The following is a 12326-nucleotide window of genomic DNA, read 5'->3' as shown; positions in this document are numbered from 1 at the left end:
AGAAGCCTCTCTTCTCAAAATGGGCTTGCACATCCAAGGGTTAGAGAGGAAGGCAGTGTGATCAGTGGTTGGTGAGTTAGATGGAGAATAATAAGGAACGAAAACAAAGTTGGCCAGGGACAGAGTACGGGTCTATCAGCCAGGCTGGGTAGTTCAGAATGTACCCTGATTAAGGTGAGTCCTATATTACCTCATTTATTCTTCACAGCCACCTCGTGAGATTCGTTTTCTTCCTATTTATAGTTGAAGTGACCAAGGCTTAAATGAGACTTAGTTAAGATCAACTGTCTAGTAAGTGACAGAGCTGGGAGGCCAGGATTTCTTCTTTTCAGCTGCTATACCACAGCTGCTCATTGCCAGCTGCCAATAGAAGACCTGCTGCACACTCTTTAGTGATTCTAGTCTAAAACTACAAAGTGTGTGTGTGTGTGTGTGTGTGTGTGTGTGTGTGTGTGTGTAGTTTTGAAAGATGACTGGGGATAATTGAGGACTGAGTCTAACTGCCAACATTTTCTCTTGGATTCTATATGGTTCTTACATTATAGATTCAAGCTTCTCTTTACCCTGAATTCATAGGATCCATAGAGCTGGACTCAGTACTCCATCACTTCCAGATGATTGATCTTAGCTAAGTCTCAGTCCCTTCATCTAGTGGGCAGACCTCAGCTGGATAATCATGGGGCAATGGGTGGAGATAGTGGGAAAGCCAGAGATCAGGAAAATGAGAGACAGTCTATACAAATACTGAAGAGAGCAGCCAATCTAGGCCTGCCGTTTGGCCAATACACGTCTATTGCTTGGGCAGGTCAGGTCAACATGAAAAGTCTCAAGGGGACAAATTCACAGGGATCCTCACTGTTGCCCAGAATCAAGACCGCCCTAATGAGAAAGCAGATAATGGCTTCGCTTGCTCTCATCTTGTTATCTTGGCTATGATGCTAATAAAAATAGAGGGAAATTTAATGCTATTATTTTTACCATGCCTTCAGAAATTATTGCATCTTTGTAAATAGAGTGACAGCTTATTTATCAGAAGGAATTTGAACCAGTACTTTAAAAATGCTTAGGTGTGTGACTCACACATGAAATTTATCTTATTCAGATTGATGGCTTAGTAATCAAAATAAAGGCCTCTAACTTGTGCCCACAACACAAATCAAATCACTCAGGATAGTACAAGTTTTTTTATTTTTTATTTTTAGCAAGGTATTTGGTATAGGGAGAAAGAACACTATTAAATTGATAATTCTAAGATTAAAGTTTGTGAACTTAAAAGGTTTTGAGATGAGAGAGTCATATGAAGATTATCTCATAGGAGTTCTGGTTTTATTTGTTCTAGTTCCAAAATTAAGGCAATGTGCAGAGGTAAAAGCTCCTAGAATCCTACAGAGGAAAGGATTTTCACTGTTTCAGGAAATAGCATGTTGATTCCACTGTCTGAAAGTCCTCGTGCTTGTTATTCTTATTGCTGTACCCTGCGTGCTTAGCACAAGGTCTACAGTCTGGCACATGGTGGATGCCCAATAAAATATTCACCAAATGAAAGGGGATACAGCCAGACCCCACAAAAATAGATTCTAGTAGAGGACAACCATCATTACCATATGTGGCTTCTATAAAATGAGCTGCAGTTCACAAATTAACCAGAATCATTTCTTTCAGTCACCCTCCCAAGGGGAGATTTTTGTTTGTTGTTTTCCATTTTCTTTCTCTGAATCTTGTCAGAAGATTTGGCCTAGGTCCAGATACTTGAAGTGCCGTGAGAATCACAACATTTTTGTTGCTTTTTAAGGCTAGTCTGTACTCAGATTTTAGTGCTCCATAAGGATGGTACTTGTTTGACTGAGTCACTCATGCTATCTCCCTCCATTCCTTTTTTTTTTTTTTTCTTAAAACAGCATAGAGACTCTTAACGGAACAACGATTCTCAAAAGAACAGAGCTTGAAGCAAAGCTGCAAGTTTTAAAGGTAATTTAATTTAATACAGTAAGGCACATTTTTTATCCTTGAACATGTGAGTTGTAGAATAAATATCTATTTGAGGCATTGAGACAGCCTGTGAAGATGAAATGTCGTGATGAATCTGAACTGCTGACGTATCACAGAGCCACACAATGACCTTTGCAAGTATATAAAATCCCACAAACCAATGCAAATGGCTTTTTCCCTTCCTCCTTCTGTGTGTCTATGAGGCTCAGAAAGGCTAAAGGAAGGCCATCATTTGAAGAACTTTTCATTCATGCACCTGGGATCTCCCTTGAAACACACAAGATGCATACAGCTTTCAATATCTCTCCATCCTCTCCCGGATAGAGGACCTTGGGATGCTTTAAATATCCACTTAAGTCCCCAGTCTTCCTTATTATTGCTTACTTAGAGACTTTCATCAAATTATACAATGAAAAAATATAGGTTTTGTTCTAAATAGCTGGTAGTGCACAAATATACTAACCTGTTGAATTGATGTGCTCTCTGTTTTTCTTGTATTTAGTTCTTTAACTCCGGGTTTACTTTCCTTGTTTTAGTACATCCCTCAGTGAGGGTCTTTATTTGCCAAATGAAAAAAGGTATCTTTTACTTCACTGTTACTGTTGAAAGTGTTTTGCTAGATAATTTAATTATGCTCAGTTGACGTTTTGTTCCCTTAGCACTTTGAATATATTGCTCTGTTGATATTTTTGCTTATGAGTGAGCTCTTAATTGTTTATCTTTTGTAAGTAATCTGCATTTTCTATATATTCTTCTAAAAGTTTTGAAGTTTTTCTTTTTACATTTAAGTCCTTAATTAATCCAGAATTAATTTTTGTATTAGTGTGAGATAGGATTCCAATTTTATTTTTATTCTTTCCATATGAATGCTTAGTGCTTCCAGTACCATGTAATCTTTCTTTTCTCCACTTAACCTGCAGTGATACCTCTATTTTTAAGCAAGTTCTATGTATGTGTGGATTTTCTTACAGGATCCCTGTTCTGATCCACTGATCAATTTGTTTATCTTAAAGTTAGTTATTATACAATAATGATAAATATTGATATCTGATTGGGCAAGCCTTCCAAGTTACTCTTGGTCCTTTGGTTGCTTATATTAATTTTGGAATCAGATTGTCAAGTTCCCTAAATAAATGGTAGAGATTTGTTTGATATTACATTTTATATAGCTAGATCAACTTGAGGAGACTTGGATATCCATATGGTATTGAGTTTTCTTGCTAATAGATGATCTCACCAGTTTTTGTTTTCTTTATGTCTTGAAATAAATTCTTATGCTTATATGCAAATAGATCCTATAAATCTTTTGTTAGATTTATTCTTTTATAATTTAGGATTTTTGTTCTTATAGTTTATTAAAATTAATACTTTGAGATTAATGTAAAGATATGTAAAATAAACTGTTCTATGCTGTTATTATGTTCAGACACCTTGCTCAACTATATAATTTCTAATAAATTATTTATTATTTAAGTTTTCTATAAAGATTATAACCACCTGTTAAGAATGACATTCAGTTCTTTTTTCTTCACTGGCTGGGGCTTACAGTACAACGATAAATAGAAACTATAATCATAGGCATTCTTGTGTTGTTCTTGACTTTAAAGGGAATGATTTTGACTTTTCCCTATTCGGACTGAGTTATTTATATGAAGATACTATTCAGGTTAAAGAGGCTCCCTTCTATACTAAGTTTGCTGGTAGTCTTTATAGTGCTGTGTATTAAATTTTACCAAAGACTTTTTTTTTTGCATGTGTTAAGATTGTCCTCCATTTTTTTATTTAAAAAAAATCTGTCAATATGGTGAGTGACATTTGAATGTTTTCTAAAGTAAAACTACCTTTGCATTTTTAAAATAAACCTAACGTAGTCACAATTTATAATCATTTTTTATATACTTGTAGCTTTGATTTGCTAGCATTTTTTTTAGGATTTTTGAGGGTAGCTTTATTTTACAGGTAACATGGCCTGTGCTTTTTTTTTTTTTTTTTTTTCTCAGACTATCTTTATCACGTTTACTGGACTCTTAGCATGAGCTGGGGAGTATTTTCCCCTTTTTGTTCTCTGGTAGAATACTTATAACACTATCTGAATCATCAGGGTTTGAAGTTCTTTTTTCGGTGGGAATACTTCTAAATTCTGTTCCAGTTTCTTTATTAGTTATAAGATTGCTTAAACTTTGTGGTTTTATTTTATTTTATTTTTAATCAGTTTTATTGAATTATGTTTTTGTTAATAAAGCTTTTCAATTTTCAGATTTATTGCATGAAGTTGATAATAAAAATTCTATTATCAGCTTTTTGTTTTCTATCATAACTGTGATTATGTCCCCATTTTTATTTCTACTACTTTTCATGCCTTCTTTTCTTTTTTTTCTTGGTATTTCTCTCTAGAGGATTTTCTACTTTTGGGTCTTTAAGAAAAACCAGTACTTTAGTTTGTGGCAATCTTTAATCTTTTGCTGGTTGCTTTTAAGATGTTCTTTTATCTTTACTGATCTCTAGTTTCACCACAATGTGATAGCTCTAGATTCATTTTTAAATTTGTCCTGCTTGGAACTTAGAATTTGCACTGCCCTTTCAAGCTAAAGACTTGTGACTTTCTTTAGTTTTGGAAAACTAGCATCTTGCTCTCTGAATATACAATTGACCGTTAGACAGCATGGATTTGAACTGCATGGGTCTACTATACACAGATTTTTTTCATCTTGCAAACATGATGTAAATTTATGGCATTGATAAATACAGTTCTGTAAATGTATTTTCTGTTATGATTTTCTTAATAACATTTTCTTTTCTCTAGCTTACTTTATTTTCAGAATACAATTCATAAGACATATAACAAACAAAATATGCGTTAATTGACTGTTTATGTTATCTGTAAAGCTTCCAGTCAACAGTAGGTTATGAGCAGTTAGGTTTTGGGGAGAAAAGTTATATGCAAATTTTCGACTGTGGAGGATGGGGTCAGTGTACCTAACCTCTGCATTGTTCAAAGGTCACTTATACCTTCTCTACCGTTCCCTAAATTATCTTCTGGAGTTCCAGTGAGACATATCTTAGAGTCCCTTGATTTATCTTCCATGCTCCCTAACTGCTCTTTCATATTTTGTATTACTTTATCTTTGTTAAGTTCTTGTTGAATTCCTTAGTATATCTTCAATAATGTTGTCTGCGTCCTGTATAGAATGTGTTCTTTGTATTGAATTGTAAAAGTTAATTTTTAAATTTTCAAATAGCTCTTTTTCATGTTTATCTGTTCTTGTTTTATTTCTTTGTTTCAAATTTCTGTTCTTATTAACATTGATCTCATTATCTCTCAGAAGATTGTAAACATTCTTGTTTTAAAGTCTTCTTTGAACACTTTTGTATTTTCCTTTTATTTGGAGAGAATCCAAGTACTGATAATCAATTTTGTTGTCTTTCTTGTCACTATGTGGGTGTTTTGGAGTATAATTTGCCCACTTCCCTTGATTGTGACCTCTCCCTTCTACTTAGTGTGATAGTTGGGCAGTTGCCTTCTTCACTTCAAGGCTCCCAATCCAGAGCAGCCCTGGAAGCTTGGCTGCCTTCCCTAGAAGGTCAGTGTAGAGCTTGGCTCAGGTCACGAGGCTGCGTTTATGTACTGCTGCCCCTCTAGGTACAAGCTCTACATGAGCCATAGCCACCATCAGCCTCTTTCTCCCGCCTCCTTTTCATGGTGGGGTAGCTTCAGCTAAGGTTCTTTTCTCAAGTAGGAAACTTATCTCTATCCTGTGCTGCTTAACTGCCTTTAAATTATGTATATCCATGGGATCCAAATTCCTAGCTACCTCTTTCTGCTTCTCCTGGTCTAGCAGACCCTTGGGTTTATTCCTGCTTACCTTCTTACATTTCTGTTCTTTTTTTTTTTTTTTAATCTTGAAATTGTGAGATTTCTAGTTCATCTCTTGAGTCAGAAATGTCTGGGTCTGACCTATAACTAGGGTTAGACTGGCTTCCCGTTCACACAATGATATTTAGTTTGGCGTCCTATAAGTGTGTATTCTGTCCTTCAAAAGACTCATTTGTGTTCAGGGATTCCCTTTCTCATGACCTATGATTCAAATGTTTAACATGAAAACTGTTCGTCCAATGGGCTAGCCGGGGGAGTTACTTTCTAATTTAGCTCTGTTATTTACTGGGTTTGTAGCCCTTGGGAAATATTTTGCTACATTGAACCTTTATTTTCTAACCTGAAACTTTTAGGACAGTTAGGAAAATTAAACAGCATATTATCCGTGAAAGCACTGTAAAGGTAGTAAAGTGCCATGGAAATGTTTAGCTAGATGCCTGTCTTGTGTAGATTGAAAATGTTGGAAATATGTCCAATCTAAAATATCCAATCTGTGATAGTTGAGTGTTGTTTCAGGAAGCCATTCTTTCATATATTCACTCTACCAGTACTTACTGAGCAGCTGCTATGTACCAGGCACTGATCTAGGCACAGTGAGGGGTTGTGGCCCAGTATGGTTAGATCTCACATGTGCCTAAATTTTTTTCTCATAGTGAAAGATTAAATTTGTCCAAATACGCAACTGTGATGTTACTAACAGGCAGAAACAAAACACTGAGAAAAATAGGGAAGCTTACATATTACTCTGAAAACTTTTAGTTACTGACACATCTGCTCTTTGCACTGGTATTTTCTTGGTTTAAGTGACGACATACTTAGATGACTGGGCCAAATCAACAGATATTTTAAAACCTTTATTTTTACAAAAATGAACTATTTGCCGAGCCCTGACTTTGTATTTCTGGATAATAAGTGCAGAAATGCAACTTTCTCTTCTCACTATATTTAGTTTTGACTGTTAACCTATCTTTATGCTCCCTTGTTGGACTCTGTAGTCTTGTAGGAAGTAAACCTCTTTAAGAAAGAAGAATGGGCTTGGAATCAAGACCAGATGCTTGTTAGTTCTCTACTCCTTGGGTTCCCTAACTTTGACCTTCACATGACCACAGATTTACACAGATAACAAGAACTGTGATTCAGGTAGCCCAGCAGTCTTATAGCCATATAGACAATATCAAAGTAGAGAAAGAACAAGAAATTAATGGAGCCAAGCATTTTATGGTTTTGATGTATTGCTTGTATAGTATACTGGGAACCATGAGGATTCCTGCTAAATGTTCCTGTTATCAAGGATTAGAAAACCCTGCCCAGTGATTATTTAGTCCCTGAATTGAGAAACCGGTCATTTTTCCCTTAATCATTTAATAACGTTCTTGTAATTTTATTATTTTCTTTTCCTTAGACCTTCGTCTTCCAAATGTACTCCCCCTCCTCCCTTCCTTTTTAGCTTTCGTCTGCCCTTCCCAGATTGTTTCATACAAAGGACTCCTTGTTTCCAATTAGGCTGCCTTTCCTCTGGCATAAGTGTCCTCAGACAAATCTGAGCTGTGCCTGCCTGCTGGGCTGGCTGTGGGGACTGAAATGGCAAAGGAATGGGTGGAGTAGAGAACAAAGAGCTGGAGGGAGAATGAGCCTTTGAAGGTGCCTTGTCAGATGCCTTCTGCCTGGCTGGCTTTCTATTTCCAGCGCCTCAGTCCGGTCTGGGGGCTAATCCAGGCCTCGTGTGCTGTCTTGACCATTCCAGCAGCCACTCCATTCCCACCCTGAGCCACTCCTGTCATATGCTGGGCAGCATATGAGAAAGGAAGCATATAAGAGAAGAAAGCATATGAGGAAGGAAGCAGTTCAGAAGTCAAGGTGTTTAGCAGTGTTCTAAGGTTAGCTCTCCAAGGAAGCCATTCAAAGCAGGTAGACTTCCCCTTCTTAGTGTGGAAAATAAAGATGTCCAGCAGAAAAGACTGTTTTAGTGAGTCGGGCTTATAGGATGAGGACAGTATTTAGTGAACATTTACTAAGCTCTAGCTACTGTTCTAAACATTATACATATACTAACTCATTTAATCTTCTTGACAATTCCAGAGTTTAGGTTCTTTTATTGTCTTCATCTTGCAGATGGGGGAAGCCCACAGAGTAAATGCTTGCCTAAATAGATAGCAAATGGACACAAACCCAAGCAATCTGGCTCTATAATATTCTTAAAAATAAAAAACTATATATAAATGCCATGGTTTCTATTGTCTATTTTTAGTGTTTCTATTGAAATGATATCATTGTTTCGACTTCTTGGTGCTACTAGATTATTTCTTGAGAAAGTAATATTTATTTCCAGTATCCTCCTTTCAAACGGGGGAAAAAAAATCTTTCAAATGAATGGTAGGGATTGTTAGTGCTAGAAAGAAAAGAAAAAAATTAATGACAAATCTCAACAGCTAGAAGTAAATTTTTATCTTCGCTGGGGTTTCCTAATAATTAACTCTGTTTTCTTTTTTCTCAGCAAACCTTGAAGAAGAAATGGGTGGAGTTCAGATCTCTGCAGTTACAGGAACAGCGCTTGCTTCATGGTAAATGTGACTTCCTGTTTAGAAACCACACTAACATTTTACCCTTTCAGTATTTCTGCCTGTAAGTTCCTTTGAGATTATCATTATTGCAAGAAAAATTGTCTAGCATGGATAAAGAATACTAGTCTGTGTTTTTTTGGTGTGACCTTTGGAGTGACCTATGTATTTCAAGGTGGGACAAGTCAAGTCACATCCCCTCCTCCATACACATAACACATATGCACATGAAGATACACATACACGCACCTGTGTGCACATACTTGTAAGCGGCACCCTGAGATTTTAGAAGAGCAGTAGGAATGATTGCCTGATTTTAGCTGATGAATGACATCCCTGAGCACATTTATAGCTCAGGATCTGCCTAGTTCTCAGAAAGTATTAGGAGTGGAATGGTAGCATGCTTCTTGGGTAGAGCTCTTCTCATTTGTTCACATTGTGTAAGTTACATTAATTAACGCAGATAAATCTCTTTCGTGGCCTCCAAACCCAGGACATAAATGTGAGTGATCATTTTAATGGTAAATTCATGGCTCTTGCCATGGTATGCATTATAAAAGGAAGGACTGAGTTAAAATTTATTGATGTGACATTTGCTATGTGGAATGGACTTATTGTACAAATAATTCACTGAAACCACTAGCTATGTAGGTATGAAATATAGATATATTATCTTCAGGTAATACCAAGCTAAGGTCTCTATTTATAACTAAATATTTGTCAAAAGTGATAATCTGTTTACAGAAAAAAGATACATTTAACTTTTAATTAGACACTAATTTATGGCTTACAGGTTTGTGTTGACGTCCTGTTTGTTTTTTTGTTTTGTTTTGTTTAATAAAACTTATGTATGAGTCACTTCTCTTTTTATGTTTTTAAGTTAATATTTTTAAACATAATAGATTTTTTGGGAGTCTGAGTATTGCTAGCAAGACAGAGGTTCAAAATCCAGCTACCTTTTGGATTTCTCCAGACTTGAAGATGTTTGGGAAACCTTTGCCTCCACTTTTGGAGAATTCTTGTGTGGAGATGGGGTTTGGCCTGATAAGTGTAAGCAGTCCTGGGGTTCTATGGGAATGAACCCTTGTATAGACAAGGTCCTTAGCTCAGGATCAAGGAAACTGACTCCTCGTAAAGCCATTGTTGGATACGTTTTCTGAGAGATTTAAGGAATTTTTTAGTTTACTTTTTCTAGGCCTAAAATATTCAGGGCATGAGATTCTACAAAGCAATTTGCTGTTCAATCAACTTGTTGCAAGATGAAATAAAGTAGGTTGTATTAGCAAAAATTATGATTAGTCACTGCAGGGCTGGCCATAATCAACCTTGCAGATCAAATGGAAAAATAAACAGTCTTTTTATATTGTCAACCAAGGACAGAGGAAAGCAGCAGTAGAGATGATGAGCACAAAGTACAATCATTTCTGAGTGTTCAATGTTCTAGTACTTTTCCTGAAGCAGAGTCACCTTCTAATTACAGTAGTTCCCTTGGCATCCTTGAGGGATTGGTTCCAGGATTCCTGTGGATACCCAAACCTGAGGATGTTTAAGTCATTTAAATAATATGCTGTAGTATTTGCAGATAGCCTATATGTACATATAAGCTACAGCAGAGTATGCCTACATATCACTTCATTCATGTGGATTCAGTGTCGTGCTGGGCAGTGTGGCAAATTCAAGTTTTGCTTTTTTGGAACTTTCTGGGATTTTTTCCCCCTCAATATTTTCAGACCGAGGTTGGTTGAATCTGCAGATGCGAAACACGCTGATGTCCGTCTCAGTCCAGTATTACAAATAATCTCCTTTCTTTTAGCAGCATACCAATCAACTCAGTACAGAAGCAAGTGGGGCATGGACAGGATGTTGGTGTGTGATTAAAATTTGAGTTGGGAGAGCTGAGATATAGGTTATAAAAGGTTGATGAAACATTCATCTAAGAAGATAAAATTCATTTTTTTTTTCCAAATGAATTATTAGTAATTTGAGGAGGACAGGGCTGTTTTCTGGGTACAGTACCATTCCAGAGCATTTAGTATTAAAATTATTCTAAAATAAAGTTGGAATATTGAGGCTGGAAGATATCCTTTCTGCTTTAAACACCTTTGAATTCTCTATAATGAGCCAATAGGTACAGGATTTATAACTGTTTTTCCCATACATTTCAAAAAATGTTATAATAATTTTAGAATTATTTTAAAAAGACAGTAATTTAAAATCAGAGCAACTAAATAGAGAAAATCCATAAGGCAATATTTTTCCCAATAATATTCTTTAGAATCCCATTTCTGTGAGAATTTTAATAGAAGATTGCAGGGACACTTCAGTTTAAGAAATGATCCTTTTGGAAATTTACAAGTCACACTGGCATACTGTCAGATGAGTTCAACTGATCTCATATGAACAATCTTGTTTACATTTATTCAATTTATTCCATTTTCATGACCATGGAAACCCTTTTACATGGAAAGTAGTCCATGAACAGTAGTTTGAAAAATCCTATTACAAGGTATCAAGTGGCCTCATACACACACTCACTTATTCATGCAAGTCAAAGCTCAGTGAAAAATATTATTCACACTCACTCTTGTGCCCTTTGAAGATACACTTTGATGTATTTACTTGTAGGAGTTGATGCCCAGATCCATTTCACAGTAGACTTTATTTTCTGTATTTTAGGTGATGCAGCTAACTGCCCAAGTTTGGAAAACATGGACATAGATGAATCAATGTTGCTTGGAAGCCTACCTGGGCCAGGCCCAGCCCTCCTGGAACGAAATCGATTATCCAGTGAGAGTAGCTGTAAGAGCTGGCTGAGCTCCATGACAGTGGACAGTGAGGACGGCTACCAGACATGTGTGTCTGAGGACTCAAGCAGGGGAGCTTTCAGCCGGCAGACAAGCACAGACGATGAGTGCTTTGTCGTCAGGGATGGGGATGAGTTTCTGAAAAGGTCATCTTCAAGGAGAAACCGGAGCATTAGTACCGCCAGCAGTGGGTCCATGTCTCCCTTGTGGGAAAGCAACTTCTCAAGCATGTTTGGGACCCTGCCTCGGAAAAGCAGAAGGGGCAGTGTCCGGAAACAACTCTTGAAATTCATCCCTGGCCTTCATCACCCTGTGGAAGAGGAAGAGAGTCGCTTTTGATGGGTTGTGGTACCCTTTTGTATGAGCTTATTTCGTAAAAGTCGCTAGACTTGTTTAGATCAACTCCACCCAGCTTAGTGGGAAAATGCACACGGATTGCAAATCTGACATCCCATTTCATAACAATAGTGACCTTTATTTAAATTTTTCTATTATTATTTTTGCTTACTCAATCATTTTTTAATTAGAACACCTCAAGTTCTAAACAGACATCAGGGACATAAAGCTATAAGTTAGATAATAGAACAAATTAACACAAGTGCCTGCTCATGCTAATACTCCTTGTGAAGGCAAGAGTAATATTTATTTTCTAGATAATCCATGTAAAATATTGAGAACTGTTGGGATCAAATAAATAAAAATGTAAATAAAAGTGACATGATGTAATTATTTGGAATATCTTCTGTAGGTTAATTGATAGGTTTCAAAAGTTTATGTTAGCTTAAGTTTAGTAACCTCTGGAGAGGCTTAATAATAATAGGCAGTTTTGCATGTTTCTGTTAAAATCTATGAAGGATTATAAACAAAGATGATCATAAGCCATTCTTCACATCTATAGTCATAATAAAGCAGAAAGTATAAGATTTTGTATGATGGTATACACTTCATGAGATGCATGGAAAAATAATTGTCTAAGATGGGTGCTGAGGAAGATTACAAAGTGTTTTTGTTTGTTTGTTTGTTTGTTTGTTTTAATAGGCAGCCTAAACAAAACGGGTGGAAATGTCTTTCTTACCCAGTTCATATTTTGATCTGTTTAAA

General features: G+C 36.3%; 1 protein-coding gene across 2 annotated transcripts in view; it reads left to right on the top strand.

The window, feature by feature from the left end:
• The window catches only part of CYTIP (cytohesin 1 interacting protein), a 67233-nt gene extending 55292 nt beyond the window's left edge, over positions 1–11941 (top strand). For both annotated transcript variants that reach the window (XM_019727181.3, XM_019727180.3), the window contains 3 exons: positions 1899–1968; positions 8358–8424; positions 11098–11941. In XM_019727181.3, the coding sequence (XP_019582740.3) occupies positions 1899–1968; positions 8358–8424; positions 11098–11564 (604 nt within the window). In that variant the 3' untranslated portion in view covers positions 11565–11941. The remainder of the gene's footprint in view (positions 1–1898; positions 1969–8357; positions 8425–11097) is intronic.
• The last annotated feature ends 385 nt before the right edge of the window (positions 11942–12326 follow it).

The sequence above is a fragment of the Rhinolophus sinicus genome, chromosome 17 (genome assembly GCF_057876585.1).
Source record: "Rhinolophus sinicus isolate RSI-liver-muscle chromosome 17, RSI-T2T, whole genome shotgun sequence".
Taxonomy (NCBI): domain Eukaryota; kingdom Metazoa; phylum Chordata; class Mammalia; order Chiroptera; family Rhinolophidae; genus Rhinolophus; species Rhinolophus sinicus.
The sequence above is the reverse complement of the archived record's forward strand: the minus strand, read 5'-3'. Positions and strand labels throughout refer to the sequence as shown.